Genomic DNA, 25,940 nt, shown 5'->3' with positions numbered 1-25,940 from the left:
GGAAATGCAGTGAAAGAGAGCCAAATTTAACTTCCTTAATAGTTCATTGTGTTCTTTTTCCTACTCAGTCAGTGAGCATCTGTCACGTGTCCCCATGCAACTTACAAGTTTACAAAAAATTGTGGCTTGCAAACAGTTAGATTATTGATATTATGTAACCATCAAGATGTTGCACTCATTTAATTGCTGTTTTCAACAGACGTGCACCACCACATCATCAAACGTGTAAGTCATGGCCTATGAACCCAGACGTGGAGACAACTATTCCCCGTCAGGTAAAAAAACAACAGCATTTTAAACCCCTTTATGTCATTACATGTAGCTCCTATGTGTGTTTTTTAAAGCTGCCCATATAACTGAAGACGGTCGAAGAGAATAAAAGATTGCAATCAAATAAATATTTATTTGATTGCAGGAATCAAGTCAGCCGAGGAAATTTCTTCTCATTGTTTTGAAGTCGTATGTTCCTCAGACACACCTGTCACACATTCAGGTGCCCAGAGATGTTTTGCTAAATTTGAGAGAGAAGAACATGAAAAATAGTCCACAGGTCCTGAGAACATCAGTGCCATTTTCTGCCTGGTGCTTTTGATGTTTATGTGGCATTAAAGTGCCATTGTGTGTAATATAGGTGCCATGTTTTGAAAAGCAGTCCACTGGTCCAGCATTATAATCCTGTAACACTGTTGGACTCATTATTGACATTCACAAGTAATCAAAATCGATACAGCAGAAGAAGATGTATCACCTTTTTTATTGCACGCATTCTTCTTCCTTCTCAAAACCTGGTGCCTACATTACCCACAATGCAACTTAGCCACTGAATTACATCACTGGAGGCAATTTATCAGATTGCATAGGCAGCAGTACTCCCCAAGAAACACACTTTAATGTGTAAAATTTGTGGCATTACCCTTTAAGCACAAGTCTGACGACCTATTCAATGCAATATTTTATATGAATGTACTTTTGTAATATATAATATATCTATGTTTTAGAAGGGACAGTACAACATTTACTGAGGAGGATTGGTGTAATGCAAAGGGGAGGGTTATTATGATTTTTTTTTCTTCTTTCTGAGGGAAACATATTCATACTTTGGGGAGGGTCTTTAATGAACGATATGGCATCATTTGTCACTATCCTACAGCAGCTCCCTACCTTCTTTTCTACATCTTTACAGAAATACAAACAACATTAAAGTAAAATGTGTTGAAAAAAAATGTAAATGAGTCACGCAGAATAAAGTGACACTGAAAGCTCTTGGTTTTAAAAAAGGATTGGCTGGGGATTTTGGAGGGTGTTGCAATTTTTCTCTTAGTCAAGAGGTGAGAAGAAATAATAATATAATAATAATAATTTCCATACAGTCCCTAAGTTGTCCCAGCTGGAATCAACATTTCACATCACAAAACACTGATAAATTTCAATCATGAACTCACATTTCTATGGTTTCAAATAGGCATTGTTTAACAAAATTGTAAAGTCCTTTCTCTAATTATAATGATGTCGCCCATTCTAGGGATTGTAGCCTTCACAGCCAAGCTGAAAGTCGAGGACAGCTACCCCTGTGACTCTGGAGCCCTGAAGTTTGCCACTGTGCTGGTCAACGAGGGAGCAGGCTACAGTCCTGGCACTGGCATCTTCACCTGCCCCGTGGACGGCTTCTATCACTTCACTGTGCATGTGTCTGTGTATGGGCGAGGACAGTGCGCTATATTTAAAAATGGAGAGAAAGTAGTGTCTCTGTACCACACCTCTCTGCCTGATAAATGTAGCCAAGTGGCCAGTACCAGCAGTGTGATCAAACTGTCTAAAAACGATGAAGTCTGGGTGAATATTTGGGGGCCTGGCAGAAACGACATCTTTGCAACTGAAGATAATGACACTGTCTTTACTGGGGTACGTTTGGGTTGATGGCATTAGTGACAAAATGTCAATAAAGTTCTAAGCTGGGCTTTTCTTTTTCTGCAAAGAGCCAGTTCTACTTCAGTGTATTATTATTATTATTATTATTATTATTATTATTATTATTATTATTAGGTGAATTTTGATACAAATAATGTTAAATTGAGCTTTTGCCTCAATAACTTCAATGTTTTACTTTGTTATGAACTTTGTTGTGCAAATACATCTGACTAATAATAATGTAATACTGTATGGTTGAAAATGCAAATAAAAAGAAGTATGTCTCAAACTGTATTATTTCCTCCGGCAGCTAGAGGCGCTGTCTCAGATGTCGTCACATATCTAACTGCACGCATGCGCAGATGGTCTGTTTTCAAACAAGCGGAAGCGACAGCGGCGGTAGAAGAAGTAACAGAGCGTCACATTGATCATTTGTCAGGGTTAGCGCCAACAAATAGTTTTTCAGATGGATTTAGAGACTGGAACGTACGAACCGGGATTTGTTGGGATACGGTTTTGTCAAGAATGGTGAGTTTTTGGCTGAATAGAGATTAGCAACTTAGACAACGTAGCTTGCTAGCTAGCGTAAACGTATTAAAAGGTAGTCACACGCATGTTGACCTAGCTTCTTAATACATGGATAACGCTAACAGCTAAGTCTTATTTCTATAACTGAATTGAAAACCTCGGGAACTCACTTGCTGACTTTGTTTTCCAGTAACAACATGTTGTATCCCAAAGAAGACAAGGAGAACCGTATCCTGCTTTATGCGGTAAGTTGAGTTTCCAGTGGAAGTGTAATTTGCGAGTCACTCGAGTTTAGTTTACCTCGAGAGTAAAGCAGAGCAGGATGAGCACGGTGCTTTAAAGGACTGTTTAAATCATAAAGCGACATTCAAATCCCATAAATGTGTAAACAACTTTATAAAGATAAAGCTATTAAAAGTTACAATTCAAATTGATTCATGCATCATTTTGAGTCAGTCGAAATGAGAAGTTTAGTTTTTAGTGCAACACGCCTATGATGTGATGATTAAACAGGGATCACTCCAGTCCAAGCATCCTGATGTTGGTTATATTGGCCTATATGCAGGGTAAATATTCTGCCCTGCTATATGGTAGATTCGGTTGTGTTTGTTAGTCCAGAGGGATGACTTGTGAACCAGGAAGACAGTGTGCTTAAATGTCCTTTTTCATGCCTGTAATAATTTTCTGAATGCTCTGTGCACAGTGCAGGAACTGTGACTACCAACAAGAGGCAGACAACAGCTGCATCTATGTCAACAAGATCACCCACGAGGTCGAGTAAGTAAAAGAAATCACAACGGCACATAAATGACCAAGATCTTGATGAGCTTAAAATTGGCTAATATATCACTCTTGCTGCTTGAAAGAGTAACTTCACACCTCCTGAGCCCCTGGTGTTTCCTTACCTCCAGCTGTTTAACTCCTCACCTTGCTGTAGTGATGTGCAGGTGTACACAGGACCCTGTGACGTCTGTCTGTGGTTACAGGTGCAAAAAAGCTCATTTCTGTCCGTTTCTGAGAAACAGGCTGAAAACTTTTTAGCTTGGTGTTAAGTTCCTCTTTGAGTTGCGTCCTGCTTGTTTTGCAACCACCACAGCAGCTTTTAATGGACACAAATATGGCCACTGACGAATCAAGTTAAATGCATTTATCCAGAGACATTCAGGTGCACACTGATTCACTTGAGTAGAGCAGTCTGCTATTTAATGGGATCATCCAAAAGTCAGTGAACAAGAATTGCTTGATTTTAATTTGCATCTTCAAACTGGAAAATCAATTCCTTTTTGCTTTAATCATGATGTTAACATGTATTGAGTGACTACATGTGCAGCAAAACATATGTAATAGGGAACCCTTCATAATGCCCACATTACTGAAAAATTACATCGCACATCTACGTGTGTAATGTTGGTTATTCGAGGACTAATTGTTGGTCAGTAATCCAGCATCTTGCTTCTCTCTTTACCTAGTGAGTTGACACAAATCATCGCTGATGTATCTCAGGATCCAACGCTACCCAGGACAGAGGACCATCCCTGTCCCAAGTAAGTTTTACCATAATAAATCAACCTCACTCATTCCCTCTGGAGAACCCTTATACATTTCATTTTTAGGGTAATAATTCATGTCTTGTTTGTGTAGTGCAACATACAATATATCATTTCAGGACATTGAGCAGTGAAAAACATCTCTGGCAGACTTGCAGTCTGCATTGAGAGATTTTTGACAACGAGAAAGCAGAAGTTGACTCCTCAATTCCTTGTTAACGGCAACAAGCCTTTATATACTCAACATATGTCGTGTCTGATGTATTAACAAACAGTTGCCTGAAGTTACAGTGAACACAGAAACAGAGTAAACATGAAAACATGGGTTAAAACCGCTGCAGACTGGCTGTCAAAACTCAGTGTGAACAGTTTTGTACATTAAACAACAACCCTTCACATCACAAGGGAGGGATTAAACTCAAAATTATTGGGTCAGTTTTTTACCACCGCAACTTTTCCATTTGGATATGAATTATTTATTCATTGTTTGTTTTTGACTCATTAATTGCCATCATCGTTATGGACTTTATCTGGTTGTGAAATTACTGAGACTTTGTGACGCTGAGCAGGTGTGTTTGTAACGGTTTCTGACATTGTGTAATGTCTCTTCCCAGATGTGGTCACAAGGAGGCAGTGTTCTTCCAGTCTCACAGTATGAAGGCTGAGGTAATGATCTTTATTAATGAAATATTTTATGCAATACATTTAGTCTTAATATTGTTTGTCTATGATTAACTTTACTAGCTTTATATGGTCAGCAAAGCATGACAAGCAAGCCATTTTGTAAACAGTAATGAAAACCAGGGTCCACTGTCTTAACACATGTTTTGTTTCTCCTGACAGGACGCTATGAGACTGTATTACGTCTGCACAGCCCCTCACTGTGGACACAGATGGACAGAGTAAAGCTAATGATAATGAAGAGGTCTACAGTATTGCTGTTCACACACAAAACAATACTCAAGCTCAAACAGAGCTCTTTGTTACTGTGCAGTTTGTTGTCAGACAGCAGCACGGCTGATGTTTGTAGACCTTGGAATTATCTTTGTATGATGACACCATCTTGTGAATATAATGTATTAATAGTTTTTTAAGAGTTGTAATTTTCAAATGTGTTTGTTAGATTAAAAGATTTGGTTGTTTCAAATGTCTCTGAGTATTTAATTACATTTAAATATGCATCAAATGTTGTAATTACTCACAGCAGATACCCCATGCTTTTGGTCAGCATAGTCACTTAATCAGCTTTTTTTTAGATATCAGACTCATTTTTCTATGTGTCACACCACATGTTGTTTCCCTCTATGGTAAAAGCATACACCCTACTGTACTTGATATTGCAAAAGACATAATACTGATTTCCTCTTAAAACTCTCATGAAACCATTTTAAATCAGTCGTGCCCGGTCAGTGGGAAGGAAACGGCCACAGTTTGTCTGTCACTGTGGAATATTGCCAGTATCGATTCAACTTCCTTCTTTTTCATACATGTATATTCCAAAGGACCTGTTGGGCAACTGCAAACATTACTCAGCCAGCATGACCAGTGGGAAAATAACTTATGTGCTCATTCAAACGACATGTATCCACACGGAAGAACAAAAGAACAAGGAAGGTGTACTTCCCAGGGCCACACCTCCTGATATAAGCCCGTTGATAATGCTGTAGCACAGTCTGCTGCCAGTCAGTCATCATAACCAACAGCATCTGTGTACAGAAGGCATGGACCAAAACGGTATGACAACAAACCGCTGTAAACTACAGAAATTTAAAAAATGTTATATTTTTCATGATGCCAATGTTTTATTCTGAATATGCTTTTGATCATCTTTCAATTGCTTTTCAGTGAACATTGTTTCAAGGGAGGAGTGGGGAGCAGCTGCCCCGAAACAAAAGGCGAGCCCTTTGAATGGCCTGGCTCAGAGAGTTTTTATACACCACACCGCCCTCCCAAAGTGCACAGGCCTGAAAGAGTGCAAGGAGCGTCTCGTCAGCATTCAGAGAGGGCATATGACAGATAGGAAATTCGATGACATTGGATATAAGTGAGTATCTCTTGTGCCTACACTGCTCAAACAGGGAGATGTCATTTTTTGAGTGATGAGTGATGTTTAAACAGCATTGTGTGTTTATGTTGACACACTGGTGAAAAACTAACTCTGCAGTCCTTCTAATGAGTTTCTGCATACTTTCTGTATGTTTCAGCTTTATCGTCGGAGGAGATGGTACAGTGTTTGAGGGCCGGGGCTGGGGTGTGGTAGGAGCACATACCAAATACAACAATGATGACTCACTGGGGATTGCCTTCATGGGCAATTTCAACAGTAAGTTCAAGTAAATACTTTTTTGCATTGTGACAACAATAAAAGCGCATGATATGCCGTGAACCATCAGCTTTTATGAGTATCAGTTAAGATAACATTTTGCACGTCATGATAATGCTGCTTCTTTTGATTTCAGGTGACACGCCAAGCGCAGAGGCACTATCATCAGTCAAACAGCTGCTGCAGGATGGTGTCTCTCAGGGCTTTATAAGCTCAGCGTTTTCCCTGCTTGGACACAGAGATAAGGGACAGACTGAATGTCCAGGAGCAAATCTCTATGCTGCAATACCACAACTGAAGGGCTCCAAATAAAGATCACTGCAGATTATGATGGGTTTTTTTGTGGGAAATTCCTTTCATATCTTAAATCATTTTATTCTTTTGTTATCTTGGGTATCTTTTTAACTAAGGGGAAGTTTGTGACGGGTCCTGCAGGTTTCACAGCCTGTCAGACATTTCATTTACAGCAGAGGGAGCCACCATATTGGATGAATCCAATCAGCATTAGTTGCACAAAATGTTTGGTTTTTTTCGATTAATGCATTTCATTTAACATGCTGCCAGACTGTCATGGTAACAGTAAGTTAATCATGCTACTTATTGGTTAATTAGTCTAAGTGCAACATTAATATAGTAGACAATACATTTTACTTTGCTTTGTGCTTTGCTTGATATCATTAGTGAGCTGTGTTGTAATACATGTTCACATGAATTTAACCTGTTTAATGTAATGTTACAGGTCTTTTGGAAATAAAAATCATTTATCAGCTATATTATGACTCTTTGATTTGTTTCTTATGTATGTGAGAAATTCTCTTTTTGCTGGCCCTCTTCCACAGATGACCAGGTGAGCCACAGTCCTTCAGACACAATTCATTCAATTAATGATACAATACATGATATAAAAGCCTACAACCTGTTTTTGTCAGGGTGCTGCTGCAACATCACTGTCAACAATACAGTACAAGACATGAAATCAAATATTGAGCAGACAAAAAGATCCAAGCGGATTACAAGTGTTGAGACAACAATGCGTGCTTTCTGCAGTGGCTGAAACATTCCCAACAAGTGCTCACTTGTGCAGCGCAGGGATTATGAGGGAGGGCCCTATCAAATTGACTAAGAGAAGGTACACTGCTAACAGATTAAATGTGCAGTTCCTGCGTCATGTCTGATGTCTCGTACATTAAACTGTAGGAGAAAGAAAAACAGCCAGTAGAACAGCTGATTTAAATAATAACAATATTAACAGAAAGTGAGAGCTGTGGTTAAGTAACCTTCAAATGCTACTGCAGCCGTTCCTGTATCAGATTATACAAAATGTTCACTTGTTTCTTATTTAAATTCACCATTGTCTTAATAATTAATGTAATCACCTTGATGGTAGTGAAGGTAGGCGGCAGCCTGTACATGTCTCTACACTGTAGAGGCCAATCATTTGCTGTAATATTACCAAATATAAACGAGCATTCCTTTTTGACACGTCAAGGTTCATTTCAACTTGAGTTTTGTTTTTCTGTAACTTTTATATTAGATTAAATGAAATGATTTCCTTTAAGAAATAAAGTCAAAATGATCATTTTTTCCTATAATAGGAACCTTTAAAAAATGTGTTTCTCATGGCCCTGGAGCCTGTTTACACTGTTTTACAGTTTTCTAGAGAGGCTCAAAAACCTTTTAGGCCCCTGCCTGTGTCCTTCAGAGAATCATTCAAGATCAAATAAATGAAAAGCTGGTTTTGAGCTATTTCAGTATCAGGACAGATACACAGACACACACTCACTGTTGTCTGAATCTTTGTGCTCAGGTGAAGTGGTTTATTCACACTCAACTGGACAGACATCTTTGAAATAGTACAGCAGGCTGCTGAAAACATTACTACCTTTTTAAAAAAGGTATGTATGTGGTGACGTTTAAACCAGTGCTTCAAGAAGACAGTTAAACATTATCCGGCTTGCTGTCTTAACATGCCTCATTCACATGTGATGGGATGAATCACTGTCTTCATTAGTGAGAACAAAAGTTGCTTCTCTCTCTTTCCTTACACCCACACACACACACACACACACTCTTTCTCTCAACTTAATTATCAATCCACTTCTCCTACAAAAACATATTTAATAAGAGAAGAAACACTGTTGATTTTATCTTAGATCTCAGTTATTTTACAACCTTAGAAGGAAACTGGTTGGCTTTTGTCAGTTTTTATGAAACTGTATCGAAAATCAATTTACATTTTGTGCAAGATATCAGCACCAGCTGTGCTTAAATGATTATACTTCCTAACAAATTAATTTTGACCAGATTACAATAAACCAGGTTGACTTTAAGAGAATCTGCAGAGATTGATATACAGTGACAACCTGGATGTTGGGCCTATGCAGGCCTGTTTGCTGCATTTTCATTTAAAAACAAAGCTGCCATGACGTGCATGTCCCCTTTTCTGTCCAAAATATTGAGAATTGTTTGAAATCTTGCAAAAGGTTTAGAAACAAGCGGAGTCTCAATTTTAAACAACATCCATGATGCGTTTTACTGTTTGTTTGGGCCTAGTGGCGACAACACCATTCAGCCCTGCTTCTGCTTCTCTCTTCTGATCGACATTTTGCCAAATTATGGTGTGAACAAAGAGAAGAGAGGGAAAAGAGGAGAAAGAAATGAAGAGAAGAAGACACAGAGAGGGAGACTGAGGCCAGCCCCGAGGGCAAGGCGCGTGTGAGAAGGTTGAGTTTCACGAGTCACGGAAGTTCACTGATCAGTCAGACAGACTGACAGCAGCTCATTTCATCCCGGGTTCAAATGTGTGTTGGCACGGTTTGGGTGTGGAGCATGTGGCTTTTTTGGGTTATTCCCAAATATTATTATGTTTTTTAAATAATGACCCAGACGTGTCATTGTCAGTAAAACATTTTAATTGTCACGTTGTGTTCTTGTTGAGGCTTTTTGATTTTATCGAGAAAAAGTGATTAAATATGGGGTGAATTAGTGATTGTGTTTTATAGCATGAGGATCCATTCGTCTCATGCACAATTTACGCCTCCAAATGTTTCACTGTTACATCCAGTTACAACGTGATGCACTACGTTCTGTGAATAACCAGTCCTGCGCTCCTGTGATCATGCGCACTTGCTCTCACGCTGTGTGGCCGGTGCGTCTTTGGCTCCTCTCCACTTTGAATCAGCGCATCTTTGCTCTGCGTGTTCAGTGGCGCGCGCTCTGCTCCGATCACGGGGCATCTTTGCGGATCTTAGCTGCAACTTTAACCTTTAAGATGGAGGATTTGAAAACTTCGGACCGACTTTTCCACAAGTCCTCATTCAGCATCAGCAGCCTGTTGTGGAGACGAGAGGGAGTGATGGGTGACCAGGACCAGGAGCCTCCCTCTCCGTCCCAGAAGCTGCGCCCTGCGCATCCAGAGAAGTCCGGTCAAGAGGAAAACTTTGACAATGAAAAGAAGAAGTGCGAAAACGCAAAGCAGTGCACTAAAGTAGACACCAAATCTGTGACTGCAAATGGAAAACGAGAGGGGAATAAGGGAGAACCAAAGAAGAGCAGGGGAGCAGAAGAAAGCGTTAAACCCGAGAAACCTCCTTTCAGTTATAACGCGCTCATCATGATGGCCATCCGCCAGAGCCCGGAGCGAAGGCTCACACTCAACGGCATCTATGAGTTTATCATGGAAAACTTCCCATACTACCGACAGAACAGACAAGGGTGGCAAAATTCAATCAGGCACAACTTGAGTCTGAATAAGTGTTTCGTTAAAGTGCCGCGCCACTATGACGACCCGGGGAAAGGAAACTACTGGATGCTGGACCCCTGCAGCGAGGACGTCTTCATAGGTGGCACATCAGGGAAGCTCCGGCGCAGGGCCGCAGCTGGCTCCAGGGCCAAGCTGGCACTAAAGAGAGGAGGAGGTCGTCTGATGTCCTCCAGCACCGCAGCCAGCGTGACCTTGGCCGCAGCGGGTCCATTTTACTGGCCGGTGCCGCCGTTCCTGCCTCTCCAAGCACCGGTGCGCACCCACCTCGGCGCAGGGACTTATCTGGGTGCCAGCCCTCGGTTCCCCAACCACGCCGCATCGCTTGTTTCTCAGCGGTCCCGGCTGAGTGCAACAAGTGCTGGAGACGCAGACCGCTTCGTGCAGACGCACCAGGAGATGTCTTACATCGGACTCAGTTGCGCGCAATCCCGTCGCCACCAGATCGGCGCCGCCTGCACCGCCTTCTCCACATCCATCCCTGCCTGCACCCTGCCGCTGTCGGATCCGTGCTCTTTTAACATGATCTCCGGACAAACCAGCTACTTTTACTCTCACCAAATACCATGTGGCGCAACGTTTGGTCCGTGCCAAGAGGAGTGCGCCACGGCCAAGACGTCTCCGGGACAATTCTTATCCAAGAGCGGTCACTCAGACCTCGGGGGGTGCTGTAACGACTTTACAAACTACTGTTCAAGCCCTCCTTCGTCTTGGAATATAGAAAAATAAAGTAACAGTCATGAAGATAAAAAAAATACTGCTGTAGAATTTAGATGAACAAAGTTGGCAAATAAAAGGCCAGAGCATAAAGAGGTACCTGCACACTGGAATTTGTTGAGTTCGTGAGACAGTTAATGAAAAATTCCCGGCAATATGTTCCTAATTTCTTACTATTACAGTGAATGACATCGAAATTGAAATACGAATTATTTTGCGCTTGACTTTTCATTTTTCATTTCATCAGGACGCGTGTTGTGCAATTTGTGTCAAATTAACAAAAACTAGCTGATGCATAAACAACAAATTCGAGCCAAGGCGTCATTTCCAAAAATGCGCAAAAATCTGTTTTGGGTTATTTTCAAAACATCAGAGTAGTCAGGGACAGGCTCAAATTATCACTTTAAAAAATATAATATAAGACCTCTTGGGCTGCATTTGTCAGCTGAAACTATCTTCCTGTTATAGAAACAATGTTCTCCACTTCATTCATTATTTTCCATGTGTGTGCACTTGTAAGTAAAGAAACTGGAGGGATGTTTGCGCGCATGTCACTGTTTTAGGCCTAATGCCATCATCTGAAATTATCCTGCAAAATACCGGGAAATGCCATTTTAAAAAATGAAATAAAATTTAAAAAAGGAAATTACGCTTTCACTCTGTCTGAAGTTATTCGTTTGGCAGCATTTTAACCAAAACCAATCTGTTGTGAAGCTGTGGAGTCGCTCTGATATGAGCGAGAACATCTTTTAGACAATATTTAAACAAATGTGATGTAATTGTTTTGAAACCGTTTTAAAAATGTACAATAACAATATACAATGTAGGTAATTATTCGATTTCTTTATAGATGCAACTAAAAATATCACTTTACCATTTTAATTAGCCCATATGTAATTAAAGGGTAATAACACATTTTTTGCATTTTTAATTGTGTTTTCTCTTTACCTCATTAAAATCTGCTTCATTGTTCTTATTTGGATGTGTTATTAAATGTTTCAGTCTAAAGCCCATTACAAGGACTATAGACTGATTTTGATTATTAACTAAAGTGAAGTATAAAAGTAAAATGTGGAAAAACACAGGGGAGTTTTATAAACATCCTGTGATCCTCTACTTTTCTTTCCCGTAAAGATCCAAATCTTCACCTGAAGCTTTCTTGAGGAGACATCATGTTGAAACAGTGTGCTGCAGACTGTGATGTAACTTCAACAGGTAGACATGACATTTCCAGCCTGATCTTATTGATCTGTCCTGTGTTTCACCCCATGCTGACATCACTGCCTGTTAAACTTTCCCTCACCTCTCCCTGAGATATAAATTCATAAAAAAAGGAAAACTACATGTAGGAGGATACAGATTAGAGCAGCTTTCTGGACCGATGCCTCCTTCACACAAAAGACTCTTTATATATAGGAGACCCCAGCCCGTCACCTCTCCGAGCCAAGTCACATTCACAGTCGCCTGTGGTTAAAGCAGACTGGGCTGGATCAGGTAACTTCATTGTTGGCAAACTCACGGTCTAGGTCTAGATACGAAGATAATAATATTTTCATTACTGACATGAGTAACTGTGGTCGCATTTTAGAGAGCAGAGGGGACAGAGCTGTGAAGCAACAGGTTTGTGGTGCCAAGTAGAGTTTGATACCCCGAGGCAGGAGTAAGAAGATACTGTTTAGTGTAATAAATAACCACCTTCTCTGACAGCTCAACTAATAACCACAGAGCTATAAATCAACCCAATGATAAATTAACATATGGTTTCACTTTGTCTTCAACACAGTTGGATTGGGTTAGTTTTTAGCTGATGAATCGTATAAGGGACAGTAGAAATTATAAGGGTGAGGAAGAGGAGGGGGGGTTGCTTTTTTTATTTGTAAAGAAAGTTTTTGGGAGAGCAGGGAAGTGTTTAAAGTTTCATAATTAAAGATTTAAATTTAGCTTCTTTCCTTTTTTAAATAAAAAAAAAAACACAGTTGGCGGCCCATGAACAGACCTGTGGCCCTTTGTTGCATGTCATCACCCCCCTCTCTCATCCTGTTTTCTGTTTCACTACAGCTACTGTAAAATAAAGTATTGAAAAAGTCCACAAAATAAAGGCCACATACTCCATAAAAAGATGCATTTCTTGTTTGCCATGTGCAGGGGAAACCTAGTCTTTATATTGGGGATCTACTTTCTATTTCTATCTGATTGTAGGACCAATATGTCCGTTTTGCAAATCAGAAAAGAGATGATTGTGCATCTGCAATGTAACAAGTTCAGTAGCGTCCCAGCTGGAAAGGGAATTTTAAAAAATGAAATAAAGTATAAGATTCACTTTCTTTCCTTAATCCAATCATTTCAGTACAGTCCCAAAATAAAGCAATGCTTCGTCCATATACATATAAATAGTGTGCATTTAAAATGTGATCTTATGTACTAGTCAGTTGTTCTAGAGTCATTCAAGTGCTTTCTTCTTGCCCGTCTTATTTAATGGTTGTAGGTCTATCTCTGCTCTCTTATTTGGACAACTGCAACAGTGTTTTCAGATCACTGCTGCCCCATCACATGTACGGCTAATGCCACACTGAGCTCATTTTACAGGCCAACGGCTCCGCAGTTTAAGATGTGAGGCTTTTGGCAGAGCTAGGTGTGCTTCATAAAGATATATAGTGCAGCTCTGGAAATCAATCCCACACACTCGCCTCTCTCAAGAGCACACAGGCCACCATTATCCACTGCAAGTGGCTTCCACAGGTAGATCTGCCACCCTTTGAAATAAGGTGGGTGGGTTGTACACCCTTAGGCGTCGGTCTGTCTCTTGCAAGAAAGCCAATCTCTCAGTGTCTCACTTGCTGCTGTGTAGATAATGTAGCCTATCCCCATCTCTCTCTCTCTCTCTCTCTCTCACACACACACACACACGCACACGCACCACACACTTTCCTCTCGTTCTTGTTGTGTTAAAGAGCAAAACAAAGACTTATCTGTTTGGGTCCGTGGTATCACTTTGGCTGCTCCCTCTGCCATCTCTTTTCCTGTGACAATTTGTTTCTTTATCAGGAAGGTCCTGTGTAATACCACAAACAGCATAAAAATAATGATGAAAAAAAATAATAATAATAATAATAACATTAATAATAACAGTAATTTATTTTTAATGAGGAAATCAACTTCTTCTCTTCCTCTTTGGTCTCTTATCTCAGGCCTGTGGTGTTGGTAGAGGTATTCAGATGCTTTTAAGTACAGATAGCAGGACCTGTTGACTGTACTAGGCTGTAAGTGCACTGAGTACATACTGTGTCATCAGCAAAATGTAGGTTACTTACATATCAAGATAAAAAAAAAATAGGCTACACATTATGCTGCAGTAATATTTGGTTATATTAACGGTTATACCTGATGAATTAACATGTTATCAGCCTTTTATGTTGTAGTCATCCAGAGTGGAGCTGGTGTTATTTTGTATCTGCAAAAATATTTGTGAAATATTTCACAAATACTGCAGTGAAGTAAAAAAAAAATATCTGAAATACTTGCCTTTAAATGTAGTGGAGTAGAAATATGACGGTGCATAAAATGTAAATAGGCTTCTAGAGTACAAGCAGCCTATTTTTAAAAAAGTGTATACTGAAACTACTTTGGTACATGTAGCCTGCCTGTCACCACTGCCAGCCTTTAACAACTGCCTGAAATAAACACAAAATGCTACACCAAATGTACATGTCGACAATATGATAATACACATACATAATCTGGTAAAGAAAAGTAATCAAACTTTAGTTTAATATACATTTTCACGAGACTGTACTAACCCGGAAGTTATTACAAAACTTTGAGGCGCCGATTCTCTAACCCGGAAGTAGTTCGATCCACGCGAGTCTGGTAAGAATCGTTGGACAAACGAAAGGACCCGGTGGACACAAGAGGGATACGATCTAACTAAACTGTTTTTATAAATCAGAAATCATGTAAGTATCTGTTATGATCAATAAGTATTTTTGGAGATGGCCTTTTTTCGGGCTCAGAGCTTGAACGCTGAACCGCAGCAGCCAGTAGCTAGCAGTTCGGATGCTAACCGTGTTAGCATTTTACATGAGCAATGCTAGTGATAGGAGTCGAGGCCGGTGAGCTGAAGTACATTAGTTGGACCTTGTCGCCGCTACATGTATTCAAACTCAACTATGTAACAGCTACGTTACTGCTGTGATATACAAATAAAATCTGTATTTCATTCAAAACTGCTTCGGTGCGAAATTGAAAAGTTACGACTCAAGAAACAATTGCACTCATATAAGCTAACTAGTTAGCTGAGTGCTAATACCAAGTACAACGGTGTTTGAGCATGCGTCTTCTCGCTTGAGATTAGTTACGTTATTACAGCTTTTAGTAAGTATTGAGATGGGAGAATAAAGCCTTTAGTCTTTGTCAGTTGATGAAGTCTATCGTCTTGCTTTTAATGCGAGATCCATATTAGAAGAAGGGGAAGAAACCACCGTAATCAACCAGTATAGGCTGAAAAATGCATCCTCATACTGTAAATTATAGGCAAAACAAACGATTCACATTAATTTTCTGTCAGTGGAAAGTTTTTTAAGTGTTTTAACTGTTTTTATATTAAGTTTGTGTCTTCTGATAAAAACTATAATTTGTGTGCATGAACACGGTGACTGCATTAATACATTACTGTGTATTACAGGTATAGTGAAGAAATGTACTTTTGCCATGTGTACAGTATTGGTTTTTGGTCCAAGACTATATATTTCTTAGATATCTATCATCCTGTGTAACACATTCTTTGTTATGCACAGAAAACAACAACTTAAACTTAATTTTGTTCTGCAAGTAGTTACGCAGCCAACAAGGCAAAAGAAAGAGCATCAACAATAAGAGATATATGCAATTACTTTCAATACAACCCCACATTAGAAATACAAAAAACGCTGTAATATAACAAAATATATTTTTTTTACCCACCGTGAAGGGTAGGATGGAGCAATTATGTGTTAAGTCTGCCCTTATAACAATATAAAGCCTATACTAACACCAACATTTCCTTCTTATCATGCATATTTTTAAATTTACTGTCCACATTTGAATTGTTTTTGTTTCGTGTCATTTCTCAGGAGTCTGTTAACAAAACCCAAGTCGGAGATGACTCCAGAGGAGCTCCAGAAACGAGAGGAAGAGGAGTTCAACACTGGTCCCCTGTCTGTGCTCACGCAGTCAGTGAAGAACAACACTCAGGTCCTCATTAACTGTCGCAACAACAAGAAACTGCTCGGAAGAGTCAAGGCTTTTGACAGGTACTGAGCCCAGTCACTAAGTTATTAATTAACATGTTTGAGAGTGAAATATGAGATTAATACTTGATTATATCAATTAGTTTTGTTTATTTTACTTGTATGTTATGACATTGATTCAGGATGGTATTTTTACTTGTAGCAATAAGCAATACATCAAAGTGCTAACTTTCTACCAGTAGGCTTTATCCGCTATGATACTGAAATCTCAGTAGTAATAAAGGATGAAGTCTAAAAACACTGCTCTTGGCACATATCCTGATTAGTTGCTGAACGCTGTCTCAAAGATTTGAGCTCAAACATCATTAAATCAGATCTTTAGAAGAGTATAAATATTTATTTGCATTTTCTTCCTACAGCAGCTTAATCCTCAAAAGATTCTGTGTGTGGCCGACATTGTTCCCTCAACAAGGAAATCAAAAACTTTGTCATCTCAAAAACTATGAGAAATGCACATGAATTTAGATCTTAAATGTGTCCCATCCAAATTAGAAAATAAATCATATGGTTAAAATAAAGGGAAAAAAAGAACCTAATGTCATCACATTGATCAACAAAGGAATCGTTATACTATCTATAAAGGTGTAGTAATACAGGATAATTTGGATCTTGAGCTTAATTACACATTTCTGTTCAGTTTCTGCCCACTGATGCCATCTCTTATTTAATTTTTAATTCTATCCACAATATATAACATTGCAAGAACATTTTCATATTATTATCCTAAACGTCTCATGCTTTTGTTTTTTTTTTTTTGGTTTGCTCGTATCACCTCTTAACTGGACACATTTGTCATAAATTACTTTTTTTTTATCCTGGAAAATGTTAGTTGTTCATGAGGAGGTGCACATGAGTTTTGTTAATTACATTAATCAATGTCCCTAAATGTCACATAAGAATTCCTGCTCCACTTCCTGTGTTTCATTCAGAAAAATGTTCAGTTTCATGTCCATTTGTCTGAAATCAGCTGTCAACAAACACAAAAAATGTAGCAGCCAGAGTCACAAGTGTTGTTAGAGGACCTGTAATGAATTTTTTTAAAATTTAATTCAGCTACCAACAATGTGTCATCAGAGGGGCACTGTACTAACAGACAATAAGAAGGAAGGGTCTGACGTGATGCTTAAAACATCTTTCCAAATGTAAGCACCCCATGATTTTTATGCGTGATGGTCAAGAGGATGTGAAAGAGATATTAGACAGGATGATATAAAAGCCTACAGTAGGTAATGTTACACTGTAATACAGGATGATACTGGATAAAATGCTGTGCAAAATGTGCCAGTAAAAATCACAGAATCTCACAAGTCTCTCTCTAATCTGGTGAACAGAATCTTGATTTTTTAAAATTAAGTTTGTCTCAGTTATATATTTTATCTTAGTTAAAATAAATAACATAATACTTATGTTATGTTATATAATAACTTAATAATTGTTTAAATTCCAAATCCATTCAGACTAAGGTATTATAATTCTTAAGTCATACTTGTGTTTATCCCCTGTGGAGAAAGGCAGACTATTACCACTTGTGAATTTTCTTCATATCTAAGAGAAAATTCAAAGTACTGGAAATTGGTTTCTGCCACAAATGATCTTGCATCATTCATACGTGTCACTTAAGAATAAAATTGTTTTGTGCAAGTGTTTTCGTGTTTTTGAATGTTTGATTTCCCTCTATTTCAGACACTGCAACATGGTCTTAGAGAACGTGAAGGAGATGTGGACAGAAGTTCCCAAGAGCGGGAAGGGAAAGAAGAAGTCTAAGCCGGTGAACAAGGACCGCTACATTTCTAAAATGTTCCTGAGGGGCGACTCTGTCATCATCGTGCTGAGGAATCCTCTGATCACAGGAAAATGAACTCTTCTACGTCTTTCTTTTTGTCTTTTTCTTCTGAATGATTTAAAGGCTGTGGCAGTGGACGACCATTAATGGAAACTTCTTTGTTTTGTTTTTTATGTTGTTGTGGGGTCACTGCAGTCACTATTGGGTATACATAGTGTCAAAATGATGTCTGTACGATGAGCCATTCAGGCACAAGAATACCTGGTTTTGCATTGTCTTCTGTATTTTTCATTTTGATAATAAAAGTGATGACTAGGTTGAAGTGTTGTGAGGGCATTTTTTTCTTCATGCTATGATGTTTATTATATAATTTACTGATAATTCAACTTTATTTGTTGTATTTATTTATTTATTTATTTTTAAATCATTTCTGACTATTTTTAGATTATATTATACCATTGGTGAGTTTCCATTCTTCTCACCTCGCTCATCTATTACACACTATATCAGAGAAAGCCTCGCCGAAAAGTTCTTTTACTCTGTTTTTGTCTTTGCCAGCCCTTTCCTCCTCCTCTTCCTCCCGCTGTCACCCTTTTCACTCTCCCCTGACAGCAGCTTAGGTGTCGGGCTTGATTTCAGTCAGCAGCGCTCAATATGCGACAAACTGCCGTTTAAAGGGCCACTGCATTATTGATGAGACCAGATGTGCTGACTGTCACTTCACACCCTCATCTCTCTCCATTTCAGGCTGTTCCCCTCTGCCGCTCAGCCCCTCCTGACCACTTTGTTAATTGTCTTAATAGCTCAACAGCTAGTCTCGCCTTACCTCTCTCAAACAGTTGGCACCTAACCTCTGCTCTTTGCTGCTCTCAAATTCAGTGGTCAAGTGCACAGGTTTTGATTGTGTGCGTAAATAAAAAGCTTGTGTATTTTACAGATTTTGGAGAGCTGAATGTTATCGATTTACGTATCAGTGTTGAAATCCCCTTTGGTTTATCCGTAGGCCTTTATATTTAGAAAACAACTCCTGGAAAGTCATTTTTGTGTCCAAAAGCATCTTTTATTGCCATATAAAAATCTTTACGTTATACATTTATGCATCTTACATTACACACACCTTACTGTTCTCAGTATTAACCCTAAGGCCAGCACCTGTGGTCGACCTGTGTGCGGGCAGCGAGGCTTCACTGATTTACAGCTCTCAGGTGAAGCCTGCTGGGTCAGAAGAGAAGAATCAGTCTGAGCAGTGGATGTGAAATGCGGTGAACTTTTCTGACTTTCCTGTGACTCATGTAATGATTCCTTTTGCTCTGCTGCTCCAGGCAAATCTTGACATCTACCAAACGTTTGATGAGATCATGTTGCAGAGGCCGGAAAACTACAAATTTTTGCGCTGCAAGCCCGAGGCATGAGAAAGCACAGCTGCTGCTCAGGGCCCCGTGGCCACCAGGAGGCCCCTTTATCTTTCATAGTTTAAATATTGAAGACATTTGATTTAAATTTAAATTTGATTAGGTTCACCTAATACCCGTTTGTAGCATTCAAACAGAGAGGTTGACTGTTTAGATTGGGGACAGTATGTTTGAAACAATAATACCAACTCAAGGGTGCGCTTTTTGTGAACATCACATTGCTCATGTACTTCTATGATGTATTTTTTGTCCTTCTACATGTGTAGGGGGACAGAAGTCCACTAAAGCTATATCATCATCGGGACTGCAGCAGCTACATGCAGTCGAAACATTCTCCACATCATATATATGTGAGCTTGATCTCTTGTTGGACCAAGAGAATTACATTTCTCTTCACAATGTTACAGATGTGTTCCAGCTGTGAGCATCTTCTGTTCAGACATGGAAAGCAGAGACAGCAGGGAAACAGTCAGATTTGTTAGATTTGACACATTCATTCAGTCTACTTTTCTTATTACGTCTTCATATTTTGTGCATGTGATCAACATGCATTTACCACAGTTTGTTTCTGCAGAGTGATGGGATGAAGCCTGGGGACACCCCAGATACCCTTTAATTAAGAAAATGATCTATATGATGGTCACAGTGAGGGATGCAAATGACTCAGATTTGATGGTTTAAAGAAGGTTTCGAACTAAAAACTCTTCAATCTGTGTGATTGTACGTGTCAGCAGCGGCCTGATCAGATGAAAAAAAAACACCTGGTTTTAAAATGCTAATTTTTTGTTTGATATCCTTAAAAAGGCGCAAATTGTGTGGACTCAAACATCTTAACTAGTGTAATTTACTGTAACCTTCACCCCCAAATTATTCAGAAACTGAAATTAAAACTGACAAGGGTGAAGCATGTATAAATGTTACAACAGAAAAGGCCCACATTCTTCCCAATCCATATAAAAGCATGTGGGTACATCCATGTTACTATTCCATTCCAGCTGAAATTTATACTTTATAGGTTACTGGAGTACATTCAGGCTGATTTGTCTGGAATCTGGTGCTTAAACTAAAGCCAAATATACTATTTATGAAAAATGTATACTCACACCCAGTGTTTGGATGGGTCTTTTCAGTTTATGTGTGTCTTTCAAGCATATCAAGCAAATAGAGCAGCTGCTTCTGGGGCCTTCATGGTGGCCACCAGCGGAGACCCAAATACATCCTGTGCAGGGCCTCAAAACACTTGGAGCTGCTCCAGGCTATAACATGAGGTGTGAAAGATGATGGGTCACCAGAAAAATGAATATAACTTCATTAGTATGCTATTTAATTCAAGTGAAGTTAATCTATGGAGAAACTGTAGGTTATTAGGATTTGATCACACCCTCACAGCTGCAGCATCCCGGGACAAAGCACTGTCAAGTATCTGGAGGGTCTATTTGGAGATGGCTGCGATAAAAACAACTTTGGGGACCTCATTTGTTGGGTATCATCGCGCACCTCTCTCATGTTACTTCACTCATGGCAAAGACACTTCCAGAAGTCTCTTTCCCTCCAGATTTTGGGGGAGGAGGGGTGAGCGATCCGTGAGCAGGAAGGCAGATGTTTTATTCAGTAGGTAAGCGATAAGAGGGGGGAAGTGTGATTATGATAGCGATCGGCCATGCATCGATACTCGAGCCTCCGAGCAACGCGACACCGTGCAGCGCATCGATCGGGCCCCGGAAACCGGAGCCGCCGCCGCAGTTTGTTTTCAAGCAGAGCCGCGGTGCGGGTGTCAGAGCCTCCGCCAGGCCAGGTGGAGAGAGGAGGAGGAGGAGGAGGAGGAGGAGAGGGTGTCAGCTCCGTGAAAACACACAAACACCGCCTTCACTCATCTCTCTTTAAGTGTGAATGACAGTAACTGCAAGGACACAGTCAGTGACAGCCACAACAAGGATCAGGTGTATCAGCTGCTGCATGTAGACTGAGCCTATTTACAAACAAGCACTGCGGAAGTGGGACAGGAAGCATGCATGAACTTTTGTGTAAAAATGATGTATGTATTTTTTAGGCCTGAGTGGGTCAGTCACTGGTGATGTTCCAGGCTTACAGCAGGGCCGTACACAGGATTTTAGGGTGCCATGAGTCCAAATCCCCCCCAGGAACGCCCCACCCACTGAAAGGTTTTGACAAGCCTCCAGAAATTATGATTTTTTTTTCACCCAGTCACCATAATAAAATGCTACGTACCATAATAATATTTCTAAAATAGCTACATTTTATATTACCTGTATATGAGGCAACTTCCACATGAAGAGGAGGAGGAGGGGGAGGGGATGGTCGAATGCGATGCCTGGTAGAGAAGGCGGCCAGGTGTAGAGACCACAGTTTGAGACCACTTCACCTGGGACAGTTTCCAACCGTGTTTGGGGCACCAAAAACCAGATATTTTCAACAAGACGTTGACACAATTTCCAGCAATGCTTGTGGTGACAAAACTGGGAAATCTGTAAAGAGGCATCAGGACAATTTGCAGTGTGCTTGTGGTGACAAAACTGGATATTTTTGATGAGCCATAGGGACAATTAGCAAACCAAAACCAAATGTTTTTAAGGAGACATCTGGTTTCAACGTATCTGTGGTTTGCAGAAAAAGAAATTGCAGACAGTTATTCTGGTAATTTAGTTGTAAAAACATCTTTCATTTTATAACAAACAAGATCACTTTTCTCATTCAATTTTTCAGTTATATTTTCTGTTTGATCATCCTGCATTTTAGATCAAAATGTTGACCCTGACAGTTCATTCTTGACCTTGATAACAGCAGCTATATGTCAAATCAAGGCCCCTTTGCTCAAAGCTTTCAACTGTATCACATGGTCTTCATCAGCAGAGGGGATTTGTTTGAATTTCCCATTATCGCCAACACTAGGACTTTTCGTCCATGTTGGCAGTGGGTGGTGGAGGATAGTAAACCCTTTATATTGTGTCATTTCGTCAGTGTTCTGCCTAAAAACAGTGAAATTCTCATCAAGTGCTTGAATAAAGGATATCAGAGTCAGGCTTAAAATGAATTAAGTATATGATAGAAGAAACTCTTGATGTCACGTAAATCCCCAAATTCCCAGACATATTTCAGAGGACGTGACTAGTCATGATTTTACATGCTGTAATGTTTTTTATGTTTATACACAACCAAAACTGATTGATATTCTGTATTCTGATCTCTTTTTTTTTTTGGAGATTACACCACAAGACATCTTGGCTGTTGTTGATGCTGAAACAAAAACACAGCTGATAAAAAATACATTCAACAATTTAGACTTTTATTTTATCTTTGATTCTTAAAGGTGCACTATGTAGTTTTGGGTAAGAATTTTTAATCGATGCCTAAACAAACTAAATAAACAAGCTCTCTTTGTTTTCATGGCTGAATAAACAAATATTGTTTATGTGTGGCGGACCCTGCCACCTTTCTAGCTTCACACAGTGTTCTGGGGACCTTATTTTCCTCTAAGAACAGCTTGTTTATTCAATTATGTAAAAACAATAATCTGAGTTTGTATTATTACCTCATTGATATTGTAAATATCAAAATTCTGAGTTTGAAATTCTTCTCCAAAACTACATAACGCCCCTTTAATCCTAATATGAATCTATAAATAGTAGTTTCACATTACACAACATGAGAAAAAACAGGAACATAATTTAGTTTGAGGAACTCCACATTTTTCTGTAATAAGGTCATGTTGCCATCTAGTGGATTATTAAAGTAATGTACCTGGTTCTCCTACAGAGACCACGCTTTGGTTTAACTGACAAGTCATTTTAATTTAATCACACAGAATGTCCTGAAAACTGAAACTGGATCTTGAAAGCATCGTCCAATCTGATACACAGACAGATAATTAATATGACGTATAATGTAAGTAGCACAATGCCCAGCTTTTAAATTAAATTAGCAGTTTAAGTTCTGAATACAGATAAATGTTTTTTTCATTTTGTATCCTTCATTTTGAGGATCATAGCCCTGTACTTTATATTTTGTCAATGTGCGTCGGTCCCAATTATCCCTGTGATGAGTTCAGGGCCTACATTTCAGGACATTTGGATTTTACAATCTCGACAATCATAGTGCTGGTCTTTTCTCAACTGGCCTCCAGCCCAGGCTTCTTGGTGAACAGTTGCGTCCCGCCTCCCCTTTACATATTTTTTCCCTCCTCCAGTCACATTCCTTCCCTGTCAGAAAGCGATGGAGAGAGAATTAAAGTACTTGAGTAACTGCAACATTTATTCTCTGTGTCCTCTGGGTTTCCTACCAAACATTGGCACGTCTGGAATAGTTTATACTGTTACTGCTAATCCCTGTCTGGCTAACTGTCTGGACCTCAGGAGCCAGACTGACACTTTGATTCCTCGAGTGAAGTTCAGTTGTATTCCTTTTTATTCTCTTCATTCATCTGCTATTAAACCAGCAGTGGAGGCCGAAGCTTTCAGACGCCGCCTCAGGACTGGATGCTTCAACAAGTCCTCTGATGTAAGATGTAGTAGAAGCGCAGCCTGTTTATATAATAGCCTCTCTCAGGGATAGAGAGAGGCTAAAGGTGTAATTCAGTCTGGCTGACCCAGCACATCCACTTTGTCCAAATCTTTCTGCTCTGTGTTTCAGTTCCTCAATCTCACACACATTGGAGCCACTCTGCTCCAGGTCCCATGGAGGCCTCCTTGGGTCAGGTCTCCTGTCAGACTGCCAGCTGTGGACGGTGTCGACCGACTGACGTCAAGCTGTGGAAATAAAGCTGTGGTAAAGGGGAGGAGCGCGGGAGAAACCTAAAATTACTGCATGACTCTTTCTAATTCTTTACGGGCTACTTTCTGGGAACTGGACCAACATGGTGAGACTGAGCCAGCACAAATCACACAAACACCCCCGCACATGTTTCGAGCACAAGCTCACACAGGATCTGGTGTTAATATCTGTAAAAGTGCACACTCAGCGATGGGGAAAAGAAATGGGGTCTAGTTGAGTTTGAGCTTCAGTAGTCTACAGAGTTGACCGAGGACACATGGCTAAAAAAAATACCAGACCAACAGTTGCTCTGAGCAGTCAGCTTGTATATCTAAGTGTATGTGTGTGTGGTGAGACAGGCATATTGGCTTTCTGGATGTTTACACATGCCATGAAGACGTAATGCATTCCTTTCTCATCCTCTCTTCCTCTTCTGTCCCCATTAGGAAGAAGGAGTGCTTTTAGTCTATGTCATATCTCAGTGATGAAAACTGGGCCATGAGAGACTCCTTTTCCCTTCATTGTTAACAGAATTATAAAGTATTATACTTCAGCCTTTAACATAAGTTATCTAGATAATTGATTCAATGCTGTTGATCTTGTCCCATTACCTATACTTTGAAGCAAAGCAGTGGTTATTTATTTAATTATCTTTTTATTCCAGAAACATCACTTGCGAAATGCTAAAGAAGATCTACATGGATTAACCACAAAACCCCAGCTGCTAGTAGAAACCTGAAGTTACCCAGACAGCCAGTAGGGCGAGGTGGAGGGCTTGGCGAGGCCCCCCGGCTTGGATGAGGTGCTGCCTTCAAGTACCATTAGAAATGAAGAAGACCTATCAGGGCTCTGGGGTGCCACTATTTTGGTCGCACATGCACCCAAAAATCTGTCGATTTAACATTTTTATTGGTCATTGATGCAGCTGAAATTTAGCCGGTTCATTTTTAAACAATTGAGGTTCCTTTATTTTTCAATTTCTAATGGAGCAAGTGAGAAACGTGTGTTAACAATAGCAGCTTGATTATACAGAGCTCAGGAACATTACTGTAGAGTCCAGGAGAACCGCTGGTCAGGTCTTGTTGGTGGCACCTCAAGTGCCTTAAGGGGTCAAAGGAGATCACACCTTTGAGGTTGTGGTTCCTGCAGTTTGGCCTTGAACACATAAAAAAAACACTTCTTCCATTCTTGACATCTTCCCTAATAGCGTACGATCATGCTTCCATAGTGTCTTTTTACTTATTTGAATTGCTACATATGCAATACATTGCCTATGATACAAAAAGAAAGGAAGAACTACTTCTTGAGTAACAGGGTAATCTTGTCCTGATAATCAGACTCTGGTTACTATTTTTTTGACTTAAATGTAAGAAAGTTAACTAGGCTGGTGTTTATATATCGTACTTGACAGTAATTCTGAAACTCCCATTTAAACAGTCAAATGTTAGGTAAGGTAAGTAAGTGAATGCAGTGGAGGTAAAGTACAAGAGCTTCAAAATTGTATTAAGTACAGTGGGTAAATATACTTAGTTTAGGGCTGGGCATTAAATTGATATTATATCATTTCATGATATGTAAATACATATTGTCTTAGATTTTGGATATTGTTATATTGTGATATTTATTTGTATTAAAAGGCTGCAATACAGTAAAGTGATGTGATTTTCTGAACTTACCAGACTGTTCTACATGTTCTAATATTAGTCTTTACCCATGTAGTCATTATATCCACATTACTGATGATTATTTCTCAATAATCTCATCATGTTAATATTTTGTGAAAGCATCAACAGTCATCCCTACGATATAGTCACAATATCAATATTGAGGTATTTCATCAAAATTATTGTGATATTTGGTTTTGTTGTTGTGATGGAATGTAACTAAGTACATTCACTCAAGTACTGTAC

General features: G+C 39.5%; 5 protein-coding genes across 5 annotated transcripts; all 5 read left to right on the top strand.

Annotated features, from left to right (window-relative positions):
• The first annotated feature begins 232 nt into the window (after positions 1-232).
• LOC141020132 (complement C1q and tumor necrosis factor-related protein 9-like) lies at positions 233-1,917 on the top strand. Its single transcript, XM_073495194.1, has 2 exons — positions 233-275; positions 1,523-1,917. Exons 1-2 carry the CDS (start codon positions 233-235, stop codon positions 1,915-1,917), a joined length of 438 nt encoding a protein of 145 aa, XP_073351295.1.
• A 392-nt stretch (positions 1,918-2,309) lies between these two features.
• polr2i (RNA polymerase II subunit I) lies at positions 2,310-5,130 on the top strand. Its single transcript, XM_073489172.1, has 6 exons — positions 2,310-2,436; positions 2,627-2,681; positions 3,140-3,213; positions 3,906-3,980; positions 4,598-4,649; positions 4,827-5,130. Exons 1-6 carry the CDS (start codon positions 2,375-2,377, stop codon positions 4,887-4,889), a joined length of 381 nt encoding a protein of 126 aa, XP_073345273.1. The 5' UTR covers positions 2,310-2,374; the 3' UTR covers positions 4,890-5,130.
• Positions 5,131-5,608: 478 nt separating this feature from the next.
• Positions 5,609-7,075, top strand: pglyrp5 (peptidoglycan recognition protein 5). The gene is made up of 4 exons (XM_073491743.1): positions 5,609-5,717; positions 5,829-6,027; positions 6,188-6,306; positions 6,443-7,075. Exons 1-4 carry the CDS (start codon positions 5,705-5,707, stop codon positions 6,616-6,618), a joined length of 507 nt encoding a protein of 168 aa, XP_073347844.1. The 5' UTR covers positions 5,609-5,704; the 3' UTR covers positions 6,619-7,075.
• Positions 7,076-9,577: 2,502 nt separating this feature from the next.
• Positions 9,578-10,795, top strand: foxg1c (forkhead box G1c). Its single transcript, XM_073491733.1, has one exon. The coding sequence runs from the start codon at positions 9,578-9,580 to the stop codon at positions 10,793-10,795; it is 1,218 nt and encodes a 405-aa protein (XP_073347834.1).
• A 3,852-nt stretch (positions 10,796-14,647) lies between these two features.
• snrpd2 (small nuclear ribonucleoprotein D2 polypeptide) lies at positions 14,648-18,173 on the top strand. Its single transcript, XM_073487947.1, has 3 exons — positions 14,648-14,736; positions 15,892-16,071; positions 17,752-18,173. Coding segments are annotated over exons 1-3 (357 nt in total). The 5' UTR covers positions 14,648-14,734; the 3' UTR covers positions 17,927-18,173.
• The last annotated feature ends 7,767 nt before the right edge of the window (positions 18,174-25,940 follow it).

Source organism: Pagrus major, chromosome 2 (genome assembly GCF_040436345.1).
Source record: "Pagrus major chromosome 2, Pma_NU_1.0".
NCBI classification, from domain to species: domain Eukaryota; kingdom Metazoa; phylum Chordata; class Actinopteri; order Spariformes; family Sparidae; genus Pagrus; species Pagrus major.
This window is presented reverse-complemented; position numbering and strand designations above follow the sequence as displayed.

Bases quoted from the DNA above. Each gene is read 5' to 3' on its own strand.
- pglyrp5 (XM_073491743.1), top strand. The intron at 6,028-6,187 runs GTGAGTATCTCT...TGTATGTTTCAG, and splicing joins TTCGATGACATTGGATATAA to CTTTATCGTCGGAGGAGATG. The intron at 6,307-6,442 runs GTAAGTTCAAGT...TTTTGATTTCAG, and splicing joins CTTCATGGGCAATTTCAACA to GTGACACGCCAAGCGCAGAG.
- snrpd2 (XM_073487947.1), top strand. The intron at 16,072-17,751 runs GTACTGAGCCCA...CCTCTATTTCAG, and splicing joins AGAGTCAAGGCTTTTGACAG to ACACTGCAACATGGTCTTAG.
- LOC141020132 (XM_073495194.1), top strand. From the start codon at position 233: ATGGCCTATGAACCCAGACGTGGAGACAACTATTCCCCGTCAG. The intron at 276-1,522 runs GTAAAAAAACAA...CGCCCATTCTAG, and splicing joins AGACAACTATTCCCCGTCAG to GGATTGTAGCCTTCACAGCC.
- polr2i (XM_073489172.1), top strand. From the start codon at position 2,375: ATGGATTTAGAGACTGGAACGTACGAACCGGGATTTGTTGGGATACGG. The intron at 2,437-2,626 runs GTGAGTTTTTGG...TTTGTTTTCCAG, and splicing joins ATACGGTTTTGTCAAGAATG to TAACAACATGTTGTATCCCA. The intron at 3,214-3,905 runs GTAAGTAAAAGA...CTCTTTACCTAG, and splicing joins AAGATCACCCACGAGGTCGA to TGAGTTGACACAAATCATCG.
- foxg1c (XM_073491733.1), top strand. From the start codon at position 9,578: ATGGAGGATTTGAAAACTTCGGACCGACTTTTCCACAAGTCCTCATTC.